The sequence below is a fragment of the Pempheris klunzingeri genome, chromosome 7 (assembly GCF_042242105.1).
Source record: "Pempheris klunzingeri isolate RE-2024b chromosome 7, fPemKlu1.hap1, whole genome shotgun sequence".
Taxonomy (NCBI): Eukaryota; Metazoa; Chordata; class Actinopteri; order Acropomatiformes; family Pempheridae; genus Pempheris; species Pempheris klunzingeri.
Genome location: NC_092018.1, coordinates 21,156,214 through 21,175,693, shown reverse-complemented (window position 1 = coordinate 21,175,693; position 19,480 = coordinate 21,156,214). Strand labels below are relative to the sequence as shown.

Sequence of the window (19,480 nt, the reverse complement as noted above, 5' to 3'; positions counted from 1 at the left end):
TGATATCAGCCAGATAATTTGCTGTCTGATCTTTGCATAAACCAGTGGCCTGCTGTGTGACCATCTGACTGTTTGTGCTTGTTCCCATCACACTTTGTTGTAATCATGTAGCCTTGTACAATGTTATCACAACACAGAAATGATTCCAAAGTTCTAAAAATAAGAGCCAATAACTGCAAATATGGCTGTTTTAATCCTCTGTGTTTCTCTCTGGAATGAGTCCAGGTCCCGATGTCTGCAGGAGGAGTTGGTTCTGTCACCAGGTTCGACCGGGTGCGGGAAAGCCCACACTATGATCAGGTCCCTTTGGGCTCCTTATGGCGGGATCAGGGTCTCCCTCCACCCCCGGCACCCTTGCATGGTGTTGTGCCAGCCACCAGTTTAGACCCCCTCCCCCCTCCCCCTCTACCTGAGCAGCCAGCTGTTGGGCATGAAACCATCTACAACACCAGCGATGATGAGCCAATGGATGGCGACACTGATGCCATGGACATTAAACCGGTCCACCGCTTCATCCCTGACTCTGTCAAGAACTTCTTCCGTGGCAACAGCGGTAACCGTGGCAGCAAGGGTTGGTCCATCCCTCCTCCTCCAGCACCTCTACCTGCCCCTCACTCCCCTGCCCCCTCATCGAGGAAGAGCGCCAACTGCCACACCACAGTGGGAGTCCCCTGTTCACCTCCCCACTCCGCCCCTCCATCTCCGTCCCTTCCCGGCTCTTATCGAGACCCCTATGGTGGCTCTGGGGGCAGCTACACCTCTCAGAAGGAGCAAGATAGGCTGCTGCTGGGTGATGAAGCCCTCGATTCCGCCTCTGCAGTACCCACCAATTTCTCATCCCTGACATACCAGGAACGGGTGGAGGAGTACCACTTGCGCTACGCCTACATGAAGTCCTGGGCTGGCCTGCTGAGGATCCTTGGCTGTGTGGAGCTGCTGCTGGGAGCGGCTGTGTTTGCCTGCGTCTGCGCTTATGTTCATAAGGACAACGAGTGGTTCAATATGTATGGGTACTCCCAGCCACAGCTATTTGGGGGACTTGGTGGAGGTGCTGCTGCATATGGATATGGGGGCACTTACACTTACACAGGCCCCAAGACGCCCTTTGTCCTGGTGGTTGCTGGACTTGCATGGATAGTGACTGTTATTCTGGTTGTTCTTGGGATGACCCTATACTACAGAGCCATCCTTCTAGACTCTTCTTGGTGGCCGCTAACAGAGTGTTCCGTCAACCTGGTCTTGGCGGTGCTCTATTTAGCAGCAGGGATAGTGTATGTGAGGGACACAACTCGAGGGGGGCTGTGCAACATGCCAGTCTTCAATAATGGAGTAAACGGAGCATTCTGTCGCACCGAAGCCGGCCAGACAGCAGCCATCATCTTCCTCTTCATCACCATGGTGCTCTACTTCATTAGTGCAGCAGTGTGTCTGAAGTTGTGGAGGCATGAAGCAGCAAGGATGAGGAAAGAGGGACTGGCACAGGAGGTTTGACACACACGCTTAACCCTAAATGCTTAACCCCAACCCTTACTCTAACTGATATTCTCTCCTATTCAATAATATAGCCCTTTCAATCAGACTTCCAGTTAACTAATTTGCATCTGCATGCAATGAAAAGTAGATCTGCAGGTGCTTTCTTGGCACATGAGCGTAGAAGATACTCAAAAAACCCTAAAGTGATGATTCTCCTTTTTTGCACTCTCTATGCTACTCCATAATTTAGTCAAATGGCTTTTCCTATACAGACCGTAAGGGAATAATCTAAAATGTTACCTTTTACCTTTAATCAAGCAGTAGGTGGTATCTTTAAAGGTATTTTAAGTGTTTCACAGATGTCTACTGTCTGTCCAGAATGATAAAGTGTTTGCTTAAGTCTAAACCAGTGTTTAAATCCAATATTTACACAAACTGTGCCAGTCACCCGCCCAGCTCCTGCAACAGCTCTTGCTGCAGAGAGGAAGAGCAGAAAGGAGTAGTGCAGTCTGTGGAAAGTCTGGATTCAAACATTGTTTGTTGTCCATGTCAACATTTTGCCATGCAAGTCAAAAATTAGATCATTGTGATCACTAGCTGTAAACAGCTCATTCCTGACTGGCTCTGCATAGAGATGACACCAAGTACTTTCTTGCTGGTTTAAACCAGGGACCTGAACCCTCCCTCGCATAATATATAACAAAACATGAATACCAACAGAAAGCCATCCACCCACATGCACCCCATAATTCATAAACCACAAACATAAAAATGTTAAAATAGCATGTATGTCAGCCATTGGTTTCTGTGTGATAATTAAATGGCACAGAGTTGAAACTTAAGTATAATGACTTGTAATGAAGTGGTCTAAAATGTTTTAATGCACTGGAAGGGTTCATTAATACAGGTCACTGAATTGAACACTGAACACCTAATGAATCACTCCCTATTTCTTCTTCCATTCACAATACACCTAGATGAAAACGAATGGATCATCAATCCCTCTGTCTGTCGTAAGTATCAGGGATTACTCTTTTAATGTTCTAGCAGACATTTGATAGCACACAGAGTATATGAAGTGAGCACTTGACTCTATTTATCTACTGCAGCTGGGTCCAAGCTCCCGGGCCTCAGAGCAGACTCCTCTCCCCACCATCCAGCCAGACATCATGGACGCTCCCAACAACTCTTCAGCTGCTCCTCTGATGGCGCTGGAGCCAGAGATCCTCCGAGGTCACATACCAGCTGGGCACATCCCCAAACCTGTTGTTATAGCTGACTATGTGGCGTGAGTATTACCTTCTTAGTCACAAAACAACAAAGTATGTTGTTTTCAAACCCTTTGGAAGGTTCAAGTGCCAAATATGGAAAATCATTCTAAAAAATGACTTGCTTACTTTGTGAAATAGTTCATTCAAAACTATCTTAATGTAGCAGTATTCTAAAGCGCACCCAAGTGTTACAGGTAAGTTTAAGTCTTCATCATTTGATCTCTGCTGGGTGGCATCAAGGCGGCAGCAGGCTAAGTGAGAGAACTCGGAGCTGACTCTTATGCTGATTGCTTCAGACTTGCAAAGAGCCGTGGTGCATGCTGACATGTCTCGGTCTGATGAAGCCAACAGCACCACATCAAGTGCAAAGAGCAGAGATGCAATTCTGAGGTCTCCAAACTGGACACTGGCCCCCTGGCTTTGCCGTCATATCCTGTCCATGAGTATCACAAATGGGATCGGTAACTCGGGACAATTTTGACAGGAACCAACACTCACTGAAACATGTTTTACTTTGTGTCTAGAATATGGAAACAGCTGACTTTACTTTAAAAAAAAGACAGGGTAGCTTGTAGCAATGGCACAAGTTCCTCCCAACAACCTGTCAAAGGTTGTTCCAGTGTTCTATGGCCAGAACGGAAGCTGCCTTGCTCCTCTTGAGTCTGATGTTTAACAGTTGGCCAGTGCTAAGTACCACTAGCACCAGTCTAACAATGATGTTGTCATCCTTAGGACCTGCTGCTTGGTGACTGAGACACATTCAGCTGCAATGTGAATGTATCCAGCAACACAAGATAACGTGCTGTCTCCTGCCCCGTTCCCTTAGGAAGTACCCCAGCATCCGCTCAGATGAGGAGAGGGACCAGTACAAGGCTGTTTTCAATGACCAGTATGCTGAATATAAGGAGCTACACTCTGAAGTTCAGGCAATGGCCAAGAAGTTTGAAGAGATGGATGAGATGATGCAGAACCTTCCCTCCCGGCCTTCTAGCCAAATGGTACAACCCTCCCTTCACTCCACAGAAACACACACAGGAACACACTTGGATAACACACGTCATTAACATACAGATTTTGTTTCAGGAGAAGGAGCGGATCAGTGGTATTTTAATGGAGTATCAGAGGAAGAAAGCTGTAAGTATCCATCATGATTCATCCACTGTCACTCATTGCATAGGTTAAGGTCGTAGATTGATCATTTTGGTTCTATTAACCCCAAAAAATCTTTTAACATCTATTAATGAAAAATATTCCCCTCCACATTTAACTATCATGAGCTTACTTTTAACCATGCTTGCATTAGTGGGATACTCCAGAAGCACAGGCTAGCTCAGTAGCGTCTTTGTTTTAGACCTCTCTGTGCCTGTTACACTTCCAGATCTTTCAAGATTGGTGCCCCCAGTTTGTTATACAGGCCTTTGTTATTATTTTGTAGTCTGCTATACAACCCTGATGACATTATCAGAGTTCCTTTCTCACACTTAGAGAGCACCTGCAAAACCACAGAAGAAACCAAACAATTATCCTCCTCATGTTCCAAGGTTGCTGTTGGTTGATACACCAGGGCTGCCCACACTTTTTCGGCTCGCGAGCTACTTTTAAAATGACCAGGTCAAAATGATCTACCTACATTAAAAATGCTAAACTATTCATTTCTATATATACTGAGTATACTTTATATATTCAATATATGTTGGCAGAAATTGACAGTAGTAATGCAATGTAATTGGAACATTCAATACATTTATGGTCACTACCTTACTCTGCTGACTTGCACTGAATGGAGTCAAATATCCCTTCCTATCCTTTTCCCCATCCCAGAATATCCCTTCTTTAGTGGATATAAATTGGAAGGCTAACTAGTTCACTTCGCTGGCTGGAGTTTTGCAGTAGCTAGCGCATTTGACCGCATGCATGTCCCTGCCCGCGACCCGTAGCAGAGAAGAGATCACAGACTGGCCGCCCTGTACGGCAATCAAGTCACAAATGTGACTTTTTTTTTTTTTAATGTCACACGATCTACCTGCACTACCTCCGCGATCGACCGGTAGATCGCAATCGACATATTGGGCACCCCTGATGTACACTATTTCACATCTTGTATTATCATTTCCTTCATATATCATCCATTTCCAGGAGATAAGTGGCAGGAAAGGAAAGGATGGAGGAAATGATAAAGGCACTGAATTGTTTCCTACAAGTACATAATATCTACGAAGTACAGTGATTTACTTAAGCTTCTAAATAGGCCATGGGCAATATTATGTAAAACTAGGGATGCAACAGATTGTGTATGAATAGTAGTAGAAACAGAAAACGAAGCAGTTCCAACCTTAGCAGAGAGTGTGTAGGGCACACACCAGGCAGGATTTGTCAAGAAATCTTACTAGAAGCCAGGGCACGAGGAGCGACGGGATTCAAGGGAAATGTGGCTTTCATTTTTTTTGAAAGAGTAGAACTTGCATTCCTACCGGCATGAGATGGACAGGAACGTTTTCCACCATTGCCACATTTGTAATGTGACCAAAGTACAGTACAATAAACATTTTGTTGTACAAATGATAGATTTTTTTTGTAGCAAGTCATGCTGTCATCTAAGATATTTGGATGATATAGAAAGCACTTTGCCATCCTTAACAACAGTTGCTTTAATCAGGTAATTCTTTCTCTGTTTAGTGAAACAAAATCAGATTGCAGTGCTTGAGTTAAGAAAGGAATTCCCTTGCTCGCTTCCCTGCTCTTATTACAACCAGAGCACCACACTTGGAGAACGTAACCATGTTCAACCTGCCAAAACTACTACAAGGCACGTGGTCGTGTCTTGTGTATCATGAGAAGGGAAGTAGAATGTAACACAGTTGAGATACCGTGATCACCAAAGGTTTGATGAAAACCTCGGTACATTAGTTTGTCTTGGGATTTTACCTGTGATTACACCAGATTGTAGAATAGATATAATTTCTCTTTTTACTTCACTAGCTTTATTGAATTGGATCTAGTATTTTCTATGCTTGGCGTTAGGAAGTAAAAAAAAAAAAAAAGTTTGGCATGGGACAATATGACTTCTACCATTACCCAACATGTTCTTCCTTCCTGGTTTGTTAATGTTGGTCTGGTTCACTGAAAACTACGTAAATAAACATGTATTATATGTATATAATATTGCCGTAACCCAGCAGTGAAATTCCATGATATTCTCTAACCACCTCAGAGACTGATCCTGACATATGGAATCATCACTTGGAAAGAAATCCAAACATTTCATTTATTTCTGTTTTTCTTGTCAGGACCCAACATATTTGGAAAAAAGGGAGAGGTGTGAGTACCTAAAGAGCAAGCTCTCTCATATCAAACAGAAGATTCAGGAATACAACAAGGTCATAGACTGAAATGATAACTAAACACTGCAATTTACACTCCTGGACACCAATCATATGCATATGCAACTATATAAGAAAACCCGCTCTGCTACACCGAGCACATAGCGGTGGGACTGAGCTGCACAACAGTACATCACCCACCAGGTGAAAAACGTCCTCATTGTTGGTAAAGCTGATGTCATGATCCCTATCATGCCATCGGTGCTGTTACCAGTGTCATACTGGCAGATGGAAAAATTATCTTTACAGGTGGAAACATCATCAGTAGGTAGGCATGACCTTCCACAGAATGTTAAAAGGCAAAGAAAAAGTAAGCTAAACCACAATGGGATCTGATCAGGATGTAGATGGCTGGAACTGAAATAAATGACATGATAAGGTGTTCATTTTATGTACGTGTAGCATGCCCTGATGTAGATCGCAATTTAAAGGACATTTTTGGAAGATGTGCTTTTTTTTTTTGTGTCATTTTATATGAAGTTTCTTTGCTGTGTTTTCAGTCCCATGTGTGCTTAGCCTAGCTTAGCAACCAATAGTGGAGTCAGAGGAAAACTGCAAGACTAGCCCCATCAAAAGAGACCAGAGCCCCTCTATTGATGTTGCTATTCACATTCTTGTATGCCTCATGTTATACTTGTTTGATGTCCCCATGGAATAAAGCAAAGCTAATTATACAAGGAATAAAATAATCTTTTTCTCTGAGTGTGGATGGGATGGCAATCTTACTGACTATTCCTTCAGCACCAGATCTAAATAGGGTCTCACAACCTACCTGTATAGATGGACAATGTTAATGATGAGAGTAACAGTGCCGTAACAGACAAGTGTCAGCAGATGTTTATTGTAGGTTAGTCCAGTAATGTTAATTTTAGGTCAGATAGGACACACCTCTGTTTGTCATACTGTAGAGGTATTGCTTGCTTGCTTGCCATGATGCTGACTGTGTGCAGCTGTTTTTGGTTTGTACATTAGATTCCTTCCGACCCAGTAGTCTGCTTTTGAACCGTGAGGCACAGCGTGAACATTTACTGAAGCTTCACAGTAGAATGTATGAATTGTCTGTCCTGCTCTTACTGGGATCACAGTGTTGAATGTAATTGAGTTTTTAAATTAGTTTTAGTCCTTCCTTTTGTACATTGATGTGCTTGATATGTGATGATGTTGCTTTGTATCACATGTCCTGCTGCTGTATGCCAATGAAACGTCTTTTACATACTTGCGTTTGGCCTTTTTTGACTTAAACCATGAAGCTAATGCACTTTTTACGTGACTTCTGTTACATCTGTCATCCACTGTGAGTCCAACAGCTGCCTAAGCTCAGTTAGTCCAGTACAGTGGTAGCTGATGAGGGTACACTAGCATAAAAACAGTGCCACAGATGTGGCAAACTCCTATTACTTATGTGTAACATCAGTAAGTTTATTTCTGATCAGTATGTAAGAATACTGTGAGCGTGAGTGGTTGTCTGTCTCTGTCTGTGGCTGGCTGGTGACCAGTCCAGGTGTACCCTGCCTATCGCCCACAGTCAGCTGGGATTGGCTCCTGCTCCCCACGACCCTGACGGATAAGCGGTATAGGTAATGGATGGATGGATGGATGTAAGAATACTATATTATTATTAGTAGTAGTAGTAGTAGTAGGCCCAGTTAACTATTATTACAGACCATTCTGGTTTCTCAAGGAAATTATTAGAGCAACAATCTGGAAAACCAATGTTATGGTCTAAATTAAATGTATCCATTAAAAGTCTGAGGCAAAATATTGTTAAATTAATCATCATAATTACAGCCACAGAGAAAAATGGATGGAAGGACTGGATACTTAATTGTTTTTAGCAGCTGTGTTGGTAATGTATGTAAATCCCACAGTAAGTAGCCAGGATGCTCTCTTGCTCCTGAAGCAGCGTGGCTCCCCTGTGTGATGATGTGGCTGTGGCTGAATATACTCTCCATCCAGGATGACTCGGAAGAAGTGGAACGCATGCAAAGCTCCATTTCTAGCTCCAAGTCACTAGACAACAGTGTCACCCTCCTAAAATGGCTGCCGCAGTGGCTCAGCCGGTCTTGGAGCCCGGAGGACTGGTTTGGCCGGACAGATGTATTTTTGAGTTGTTTTCCCGGCGGTGTCAGGTTTTGCAACACTGGAGGCATTTTCCTGTCTGTTTCCTGTTGATAGGAGAAAGGTTGGACATGCTATACGGCCTTTCATGACTCAGGTGACAGTGGATCAGTACAAAAGCCTAGAATTAAAAAAAAGATTTCACATTTTTTATTTTGTAAAATAATTCATTTAGTTTTTAATTACTTTCAAATTTGTATGACGGGTTTTTCTAACTGGAGCTTAAAGCATAGGTGGACACACCTACACTTATACTGAGCGCGTATATATAATGACCCCCCCCCCCCCCCCCACCCCGGCTGAAACCCGGAGCTTGCTGATGCTCCACAATGAGAGTTCACTGATGAGTCTCGAGGGACCGGGGGGTGTCCTTGTTCATGCTCTGAAAGCTGCGGGGGGGAGAAGACAGGTCGGTCCTGTGTGACCTGGGGACCCACGTGATTCGAACACACCTGTTGCTCCGAACGCCCGGAGTGGCGCGCGCAGCGTGGAGCGCGCGGGACGCGGCCACGAGCGCAGAGCGTCGGTTGTTTGTGTTCATCACATCAGCGTCGCGCGACTGTCTGGTCGGGAGCACACGGTTCATCGTACAGGTGGGTGCATTTAAACATTAGCACCCAAGTTTTTTTTTAGAGCAGAGGTAACAAGAGACACGGACTCTGTCTCCAGCATTCCTGAGAAAATATCAAGTTCAACTATTAATTCAACTTTGTCTGAAACCTCCTCGTTGAGCGGTTAGCTTTAGTGTTCTTACATGTCTGGTTTGGTTTTTCTCTTTGTCATATTTAATGATAGCCTAACGGATCATTTTAAAAGGCTTTGCTTTCAAATGTGAATCATTGATATTTGCTGAGCATGAGTCCATTTTCCTGTCGTGTAAAATTCCCTCTGTAACTTTAAAGGACTTTAAATGTCAGTCTGTCACCTGTGGTTTACAAGAGGAGGCCGGAATATTAACATTCTACATTGTGGACTGGACAGGCTGTAGTTTGGGTCTGTGGCTGCCAGACTGAGCTCATTTATCAGCTGCTCATTTTTGAAAACAGCCACTTTATCTCCACCCACTTGCTGCTGCTTTGTTTCACCACAAACAAACGTTAAGTCCATGCTCCAGGCTCCTCTCCTGTTCTGCTTGTATAACTTAACAGTGGCTCACTGACGCAGAGGGGAGCCATCCATCAGACTCTATATAAAATGGGCATGACTACTTTAATTTACTTCCTTCATATAACATTTCACATCAACATATCACCAGATGAACACAAACCTAATGTGTTCCTGTAGCCTCCTGGCAGCCACTGGTTTCCATTCATACCAGTAGTGGCACCACAGGCCAGATAATGGATCTGACGCTCTTATTGATAGTTAACATTATATAAAAGTCACTTTTTATGTGTTTGCAAAATCAGCAATTGTGTATTTGCTTTTTTATTTTTAGAGTTAATTTCAGTTACATTTCAACATGCCGGGCCACAGACACAGCCCCCCGCCGTACCAGCCAAGTGGTAGCAAACAGTAAGTAGACGTGCATCTATCTATCTGTCTATCTATCTGTCTATCTATCTAGCCACCTATCTGTTCATGGGCAACTACTTTGATAACTGATTTATTGTTTAAGTTAGTATTTAAGAAACAGTGGCAAACATTTAGCATCGGTTTGTCCTCGATTATGTTATACTAGATTTGGGTTTTGGACTTTTGGTTGGACAAAACAAGCATTCGATGACGTCACCTTGTGTTGTAGGAAGTTATGATGGACACCTTTTACTATTTTCTGATGTTAATAGACCAAATGATTAATGGACTTAAAATGAGTTTACTCACTGAGGAGCATGGTACCCATCTCCCTCTGGGATATAAATCAGCCTATTGGAGGCTTTTGTTATATGTTGTGTCTTATTTGACATTTTGGATTTAGAACTAGTTAGAGTACACATAGTAGGTATTTCTTATGACACGGATGACATGAGTAGAAGACCGCTGGCCAGCTGTGTGACAGCTTTTATTGAAAGGCTCGGTTTCGTTTTTGACTGTTCTGCTTCATCATGTCTTTAGCGCTGAAAAAATCAATCTATTACTCAACCAACAACAGTATTCCCCAACTATTTTGATATTTGACAAATTTAGTTTAGTTTGCACGATCCATCTTCTGAAATCTTTGGATTTTCTACATTTCATATCACTGTCATCTGAATATGTTTGGGTGCAGGATGATGGGTTAAATCAATTTGAAGACATCACTCTGGGCTCTGGGGAACTGAGAAGGGCATTTTGTTTGATAGACAACAACAATCAATTAATTAAAATAATCAACAGATAAATCAATAATGAAAGTGATTTGGAAAAGATGTTTATCTGAAAATCAGATCTACATTTATTCATTTTCAGTCTAAGCTAGGCAGAGCATGCCGCAGAGCTCTTTCTGTAGAGGGCATATAGAAATGAAACCGATGCCAATCTGAAGCCCCATTCGGACTGGATTTATTTATTTTGGACTGCTTTTAGTACTATGTGTAGCCACATTTACCAACTGTTTTTACGTGAACTGGCTGTTCATGTCAGCTGCAGGCAGGTACTGGTATTCTCTTGTGTAATGTCTACGTCTATTACTGACCACACATTCCTTTTAATAAACAAAAGAGCATTACCCCAAAATGAAAAGGTTTAATCATCAGTAAGCTCTAAATCAGTATTTTGGTTGAGTGTTTATCATTCACCATATTATTGAAACACAGCATTAGCCAGGAGGTTACCAATAATTCCACTGAGTCTGTTCTGTAACGGCACACACTGACCACAGCTCCTCTGTCCGCTTCTGTTGCAGCCATAGCAGCAGACACAGGCACAGCGAGTTCATGTCCAACCCAGCCTTTTCCTACTATCCAGGAGAGAAGATGCTTCACTTCTATCGCTGGACTTCACCACCGGGTGTGATGAAGATATTGTGTATCATCATCATCGTCATGTGTGTGGCTGTGTTTGCCTGCGTGGCCTCCACACTGGCCTGGGACTACGATATGAGCGTCCTGGGAGGTGGAGGTGGCTTGGTGCCAGGTTTTGGCAGCTCAGGAGGTGGCTCTTTTGGCGGCTCTTTTGGCGGCTCTTTTGGTGGCTCAGCTGGTGGCGGCGGCAGCAACTATGGAGGAAACCCAATGGATCCCAAAGCCGGCAAAGGCTTCATCATCGCCATCGCTGCCATTACCTTTATAGCTGTGCTCATCATATTTGTGTTGGTTGTGTCAAGGCAAAACACTGCCCGCTCTTCAAAGTTTTACCTAGCCACCATCATCATCTGTGCCATCTTGGCATTTCTCATGATCATTGCCACTATTGTGTACCTGGTAGCAGTGAACCCAGCAGCCCAGTCATCAGGGTCTATATACTACAATCAGGTCCGCCAGCTGTGTGCCCAGTACCAGAACCAGAACCAGGCCCAGGGCATCTTCATCAACCAATACCTGTACCATTACTGTGTGGTGGAGCCCCAAGAGGTGCGATGCTCTTGTTTTTTTTGTGAGGCTGTGGTGGTGTTAGCTCTATAGCTCCCTCACCAACAGCAATCCAGTAAAAAATCCAGTGCTTTTTGTACACAGATTATCACATATAGATTATTCAATTTTAGCCATATAGACAACAGTAATTTGCCAGTGACAGTAAAAAATGACCATGAAAATAAGAATATTTCAGTTTTAAGGGTACTGAGTGATGCTCAGATTGACTAACACTGCCTTTCGTCTTATTTTGTTCATCACAGTTGAACAAAATAAAATTAATTCATTTATTTATTAAAACAAATGAACAAAAAACAAGCAAAAACAAAATGATTCCTCCCTTTTTCTAGACGAAATAAACTTGTTTAAGCATGTACTAGAAGTACTGTAGATGCTGGTGCTGCAATCAAACCTCATTTAACGTTTTAAAGATGATAAGTTAAATTCCTGAACCAATTGAAATTGCACTGGACACAGGCGATGTTATCACGACCTGATTTTCTTTTTCTAGTTTTAAGTGAAATCATTTATAGAGATTAACTGATTTGTTCAGATGGATATTTTTTGCAGTGCAACTTTTAATCCAAAACAAGTGTTTTACAGTTACATGCAAGGTGCAGCCAATCTTTAGATGTATGCATGTTGCAGATTTACAGACAAATGCTGTAAGCTGAGTAGTTTTCCATTTTTAAATATCAGGGTTACTATCTAAACTCTCCATTAGGTGTTATTTATATACTGATTTCCAAAAATAATTCATGAAACAGCTTTGGATGACTATGAATGTTTTAAACATCTATACAAATGTTTTTGCATGTGTTAGCCCCATCTACTACATCACTTGTATTTTCACTTTATCAGTGCTGATGTTTACCAAGGTATATGTAGTGTTTTGCAGCAGCTGTTTAAGTGTTTCACATCACCCAGACAGTCATTGGTTTTAATTAATTTCAATATGATTATAAAAATTAACTTGGCTGAGTCTTGTAATGTCATGGAGAAATTGTAGGTAATGTATCACACTTGACAACAACTTGAGAAAACAATTGCTGTGATAGAGACCTAAGTAGTTTAGGAGGCTCAATGGCCAATCCTTAAGAACGGAGATGGATAGGTGACAGCAGGAAACTTGCTTGTAGATCTCTGTAGATTATTCTGAGTAACTCAATATATTGTTGCTGTTGAATTTTTCAAATGTAAAATGGATGCTTTGAGCTCCTTATACTAAATAATTCCCTACGGTTGCTTTGGGGTGACAAAATAAGTGTTTTGTTTGGGAATTTTAGTGAACTCACCCTTTAGAGTCCATTGTGGAGCTAGAGCAATGGAGCTACCCTGTTTGCTCTGCTGACTTTGCTGAGTTTTGATAAGTCTGAGTCCTGTGTTAACTTCAGATCTCCCTATTACTTAATTACTATCCATGCAAGTGGATGTAATTACAGCCCACTGATGCTGAGTCTTGTTGTTCCTGCAGGCTATAGCTATTGTCCTGGGCTTCCTGGTGTTTGTTGCCCTCATCATCCTGCTGGTGTTTGCAGTCAAGACTCGCTCCAAGATCAGGCGCTGGGGCAGGGACCGCATTCTCTGGGAGGAAGTGAAGGTCATCCATGATGGTCTACACAACAGTGTTGGGGAATGGGTGAGTGTGCATGTCTGTGTGAGTGGGTCGGTGGGTGGAGAGTTGGGTTGGGAATGGGGGGGTATAACTTCAATCATTTCCTGGGACACGCACCATACTTAAGATCAGTTGACAAGAAGCTGGCTTGTGCAACAGGGGACAAAGTTGTGTCCCTGATTTGGTAAAACACTGATTTTTGGGTCCGTGGTAAGGTTGAAGTTAGGGGAAGGTTTGGTAAGTCTTCAGGAAATGAATGTAAGGCCCTGTTCATACCTAGCATTAATACTGGTTTTGGTTGATCTGATCATAAATGGACAGCTCTAAGTTCGTCACTTCACTCCTGGTATCAGAATGTGTCTCCACATGCATCCCCAGTGACCACTTGTGATCAGATCTGCCCTTCCTGCTCTATACGCAAATAAACCAATACATCATTTCTACAAACATTTATGAAAGATTGTGAACATTTTGTTTAAAATGTTAAAACATTTTTTAAAAACTACTTAATAGAAATGTCTCCTATTTACACAATGGCTCCCTTTTTAAAAGTCCCTATGTGATGATGGACCATGATGCTGTGACAACATTACAGCATCACGTCCTGTTTAACATTATTATCGCTTTAATGTCACAATCCTGTGTGTGTGTGTGTGTGTGTGTGTGTTTGCTTAGGAGCAAAAGCCTGGATCAACTACTGTAAATATACCTTTATTCAGCAAACTAAGTACATCAGGTTAGCGATTACGGACAGCAGTTTTAAACTTAGTGAACTAAATCAAATACAGTATTCTAAAACAAATGGGCACTAAGCAATACTGTGTACTTTTTAAGTGGGCTTGTTAAATGCTCAATTGGGCAATCAACACTCAATCAACTGAAACTGACGTCTTAAGCCCCACTGAACAACTTCTGGCTCACTCATCACAAACTGTTGCTGTGCAGCTAAACATTGTTCAAATCCCTGCAAAACTGCTTTAAATTGTGGTCTGAAGATGACAAACTTCCCAAAGATACTAAACAATTAAGGGTTAATTCTGGGGGAATGTGAGTACATTTATGCACAAAACATTTAGATTTGGTAGGACGTTGCCATAACAAAAACAAATCACACAGTGTGAACATTGTACAGCTTCAATGGAGAACTAGACCAAGAGCTCAACATATTCAGATCAATCAGAATAAGAGGATTTCAAAAAACATTAAAGCTACTTAAGCGGGAATAAAATGGGAAAAGTGGATGTTGAGAAGTGAACTTGTGTTTTCATTACTGCTGTTTGTCTTTTTATAATATGAAAATTTGAGTAGAAACTTTTCAAAATGTTTGTTATGCATTTTGTGACTTTAAAGAGTTGACTTTGTGACAGAGATATGTTAGGGACACTCTAAAGCCACGACCTAACTATGTGCAATTGCTGTTTTTCTCAGAACATTCTCAGAAAATATTGTACTTCAAGGAACTGGGCATAGAATGTAACTTGAAAATGCAGAAACAACATGATGTATCAGTTAAGATAGTCAGTCAGAGTTGATAAAGGTGTGTGTGCACGTGCATGTGTCAGGCAAGACGTGGGGTAGGGAGGGACATTGGAGGACAGTTTCATTTGTAGTTTCTGGGTGTGGTCTGTTAAGCTATTTGCCGCATGATGTGCTGCGCCGTCATGGTGATGTGTCCTAAAAATCCAGTAATGACATCATTATGGTTTCTGTTGTGGGGAAAGTGGCACAAATGAAAATGTTAACCTGAAAAGTACCTCCATAGCAGCATAGTTTTCATTCCAGGTGTACAGACTTTCCCAGCAAAGCTTTCACACCTGACATTTTAGCAGTTGCACTGGCTGATGGGACATTGTGTTAGACTTCCTGTTGATGTATTGATGGTATCTGTGGTATTCAGGCATGCAGGGAGAAGCAGAGGAACCGGTTAGTCCTGGTGAATGCTACGTACAAGCAGAATGTTTATCCTATGAAGTGAACTGGTTGTTCAAAACTAGGTATGAGAGGAGGCTTGGAAAATGGACATCATCATCATAATCATAATGTTATTGTTATTATTATTATTATCATAATCACTATAGCAACAATACAATAACTAATGTATTTTTAAATTCAAGAAAGTATAAATTATTGATAATGTACAAAGGACATGTTCAACAGGTCACAGATTTTTTTTGCTTTAGCTGGGTCAGATCTAAATTAAAAAGCTTAATTGACGAGAAGCACAGTGTAAAGGTATTAAAGTAGTTTAAAGGTTGTGCCAGGGTTATCTTGTCAGACTTGACAAAGCTCCTCCAGAACCACAGAAGATGTACACAGCCCCTCACAGGCTGAGGACTACCCCCGTGGCTATTAAACTGGTCTTCATTTGTGAAACTTGTACAGTGTCCTTTTAGGAACTGAAGTTTGACTTAATTTAGGGACACATCAAATTTGACAAGAAGTGAACTTCAGACATCTATCTACAGAAACATGATTTCTGTCAAACTCTGATTAAAAATGTCTGCCTGTGTCTCTCTCTTTAGGTGAAAAATGTATCTGGTGGCCCAGAGGTGCTGGTGAATGACCATAATCCCAAAGTTGGGGGGTCCAGAGAATATCTGGACCGGCTGGACCACAAGAAGCCGCTTTACCTGCCAGGGTAAGCTATGCATCTCACAGTAGAGTACAGGACTTCCTTCAGTTTCAAATGAGCCTGACGAATTAACAGCAGGTCTTTGTTATCTCAGTCTGCAGGCACTACTCAGACCCGCCCACGGTAGGCTCACCTGGGTGGATGTGAAGGGAATACACACTGACCAGTAGAAAATTTTAAATAGTTTTGTTTTGGAGTAAAACAAGAAGTGCCATATTTCTATGAATATTCGCATGCTTAGATTTAAGAGTGGCCACTTTGACCTCATTGTTTCATATCGGACACGGTGCACAGCTAATCCAATAACAAAAGAAATGTGTCACTGTTTTTCAAACTTCACCGATTGTTTATGGAATAAAACGTTACTGGCCTTCTTCTGACGGCACTAAAGTGGGCAAAAGATTGGCTTTTGTACATTAACATATTATTTTCAATGCTGTTCATCCACCAATACGCTATCTGAGTAATGAAACAGCACTACAGTAATGCTTCCGACTGCTTGCAGAGAAAAGAGCTGTCCCAGACCAAACGGACTTTGGTATGAAGAATGCTCTGATTAAAATTCAGTTCTACTAAACACAGTTTAAAAATCTATATTTAAAATACCTAGCCATAACAATGTCTGGGTTTTATTCTGAGGCCTCTTGGCTGAGTTGGGTCTGGCGCCAAAAATTAAAAATGATGTCCTGGATGATATCTACAACTAAGATTTCATCTAACATGTTGTAACATGAATTGTTGTGTGTGCTGAGGCCTCCGGGTGTGAATGTGTGCAACTGAGTGTCAACAGAGGGTTCCTGGAAGAAAAACATTGCTGTGAAACTATAACAGAATAGTTATCAGATATCAGAATCAAGAATAAGAAAATAGATGTATTTATTTATTGTAAGTTTTCACATAAAAGGAAACTGAATTGAATACGAAGGAAGATGAAAACAAAGATATTGAATTTGACAAAAAACATGTAAATATATTTTAATGAAACAAGCTGTACATTGTTTGAAATGAAGAAAGGAATATAGAAAATATTGACTTTGGAATGTGCAAATACATGCAATGTGCACTCTGAGCTGGGAGAGCTTTTCCTGCAGCAGAGCGGGGGTGATAGTGTTGAACTTAAGTCCACAAGCAGGAATCCTGGTGTAGGATCCTGAAAAGTCAAAGTGCTGTTGGCTCTGTACTGTAGGTGAAGTGCAAGGGGTCCAGCAGTGGGTATGCGATGGATTTAAAGTAAAAGATATTCAACAAGGCTGCTACAAAAATGTATGAATCATTCATTGTATTTGCAGAGACTCAGACATTAGCAGCTCTGTGGGAGGCCAGAGGCCCAGGCTGAAGGACTATGACTATGGTGCAGAGTCTGGAGATGACCTGGAGGAAGAAGACTTCAGCGTGTGAGTGGACAGCCAATGATAGGAATGATTAGGAGAAATATATGAAGCTGCTTTGCTAGTGATGATGGATGAGACTGTCTTGGACTGGCTTTGATTTGTGTTTCTTCAACATAAATCCGTTTTGTGTGTGTGTGTGTGCACTACCAAATGTATCCAAAGGAGGGCATTACTATTCAATTCTAGGTGCGGCGAGTTCATTTCACTCTATTCTCGTCTGCAGTTTGCTTCCTTCCATTGTGGATGAGCAGGAACGTCTGAACTACAAACGGGAGTTTGACCGGTATCACCAGGAGTACAAGAGCCTGCAGGCTGAGCTGGACAGCATAAACAAGAACCTGGCTGACCTGCACAGAGAGCTGGACCGGAACCCTGAGGGCAGTCCACAGTTCCTGGTAAGTGTTGCAGTGCTAGCTTGGCTCTTTGACTTGAGAATGGTCAGTATACCGTTCTTCAAAGAACTTGGTTACAATTTGTGGTTATGATTACCAACAGAATTGCATCTGGATAAAGATGAGAAAGTGATGAGAACATAGACAGAAACATTTTCCATATGTCCCTGGTAGTGGGGTTTGGGTATTTTTGACAATTAGTCTTCTAACTGTTGGTGATTTAGTTAGTTTAGTTTGGGGACCATATGCCTACATAGGAAAGGCTTAATATGTTGAGTGTGCTGCAGGAGATTTATAAGATTGATTTTTTTGATATGTGTGTGAGTCATTGTCATTTATACTATGGTACTGAATATTAAAAAAAAAAAAAAAAAACAGTATAAAGCAAAAGAAGCTTAAAAGTAGGCCATACCCAAATACAGAAACTTCTGATTTCAGGAGCAATTTGAATTTTTGGACCAAAAAAATGGGAGCAGTGGTGGAAAAATACTGAGAAACCTGATTTAGCATAAAACAAATGAGTGTGTAAATCGAGGATGGTGCTTTCTTCTGAGTGCTCACTTCAGGTCATTGACCACTTGTTTCTAATCTCAGGATGCCATGGATGAATACACCAGACTGAAGAATCTCAAGAAGGTAAGACATATACACACATTTGCAGCAGTGTTGTTCTTCACAGTGAAATACAGTCCTCTGAGGTTTTGTGAATGAAATGTAATTGTTTGACTTGTTTCCAATCCTCTGCAGTCACCAAACTATGCGATTAAGAAGAAGAGGTGTAAGTATCTCAGGTCCAAACTGTCACACATCAAGAGGAAGATCAGTGAATATGACCACCGACCTTGAACCCTCACCTCGGACCCCCTCCTACAAAGAGGCAAATCTGTAGTAACACACCCCACTGGTTGATTTACCTAATGGGATTACTATAGTGTTGCTGATATATTATCTGTATCGAGCCAACCACCCGAGAGTTTCATGAAGGACTATTTTGTTTCTCTCCTGAAGTTGCACAGTGAGAAATATGAGGAAATATTTAGTTTCACTACTAGTGACCTTAAACAAGCAGTTGTGCTTATTTTCTAGCTTTTATTTGAAGAAAACAAACACATTTGACAGTCCATGCACAATGAAGACACAGCTAAGATGAGACATGAATTTGCTTGTCATCATTAAGTCACCAACAATACCTTGTAAATAATGTTTATTTTTATCTGGAGAAACAATTTAAATTGCCCTTTAGTAAGCTTTTCTCTGCTTTGTGCTGTTTTTTGTTAACAATGAAGCATCTCTGTCCTCATAATTGTAAGTTCTTATTATAGACCTTTCGCATGGTGGAGAGGAAAAGCTGATTAATGCTGGCTCTGTTTCCTAAAGTGTGCCATCAACTTTTATCAAACATTTGTATTTTACTGAATCATTTTTTATTTCGTTGTTATTCAGAAGCAATTGAACAATTCATCGCACATTGCCAATGTATTTTTATTCCAGAGATCTTGCCTTTTGTATGCAACGTGTATATTTTGGTGTGCAATCACAAAGTTCCATCTGTTTGTATAAGGTGTGTTTTGGAGAAGGAGACGTGTTGTAAGCGTGTTGTTTCAATAAAATGCTCCTTATTCCCGAGCTCGTTGTGTTTCTGTGTTTGCATGGGTTCCACCTGCCATGTAACTGTGCCCCTCCTCACCGTAACACTGCCGTCAATAAGTCTGCTCTG

General features: G+C 41.6%; 1 protein-coding gene across 1 annotated transcript; it reads left to right on the top strand.

Moving 5' to 3' along the window:
* The first annotated feature begins 231 nt into the window (after positions 1 to 231).
* Positions 232 to 19,389, top strand: LOC139203643 (MARVEL domain-containing protein 2-like). The gene is given in 14 exon segments (XM_070833467.1): positions 232 to 1,485; positions 2,451 to 2,486; positions 2,583 to 2,761; positions 3,571 to 3,742; positions 3,828 to 3,878; positions 6,032 to 6,133; positions 9,687 to 9,757; positions 11,067 to 11,733; positions 13,208 to 13,372; positions 15,871 to 15,986; positions 17,270 to 17,374; positions 17,595 to 17,766; positions 18,358 to 18,399; positions 18,511 to 19,389. Coding segments are annotated over 14 exon segments (3,231 nt in total). The 3' UTR covers positions 18,610 to 19,389.
* Positions 19,390 to 19,480: the final 91 nt, after the last annotated feature.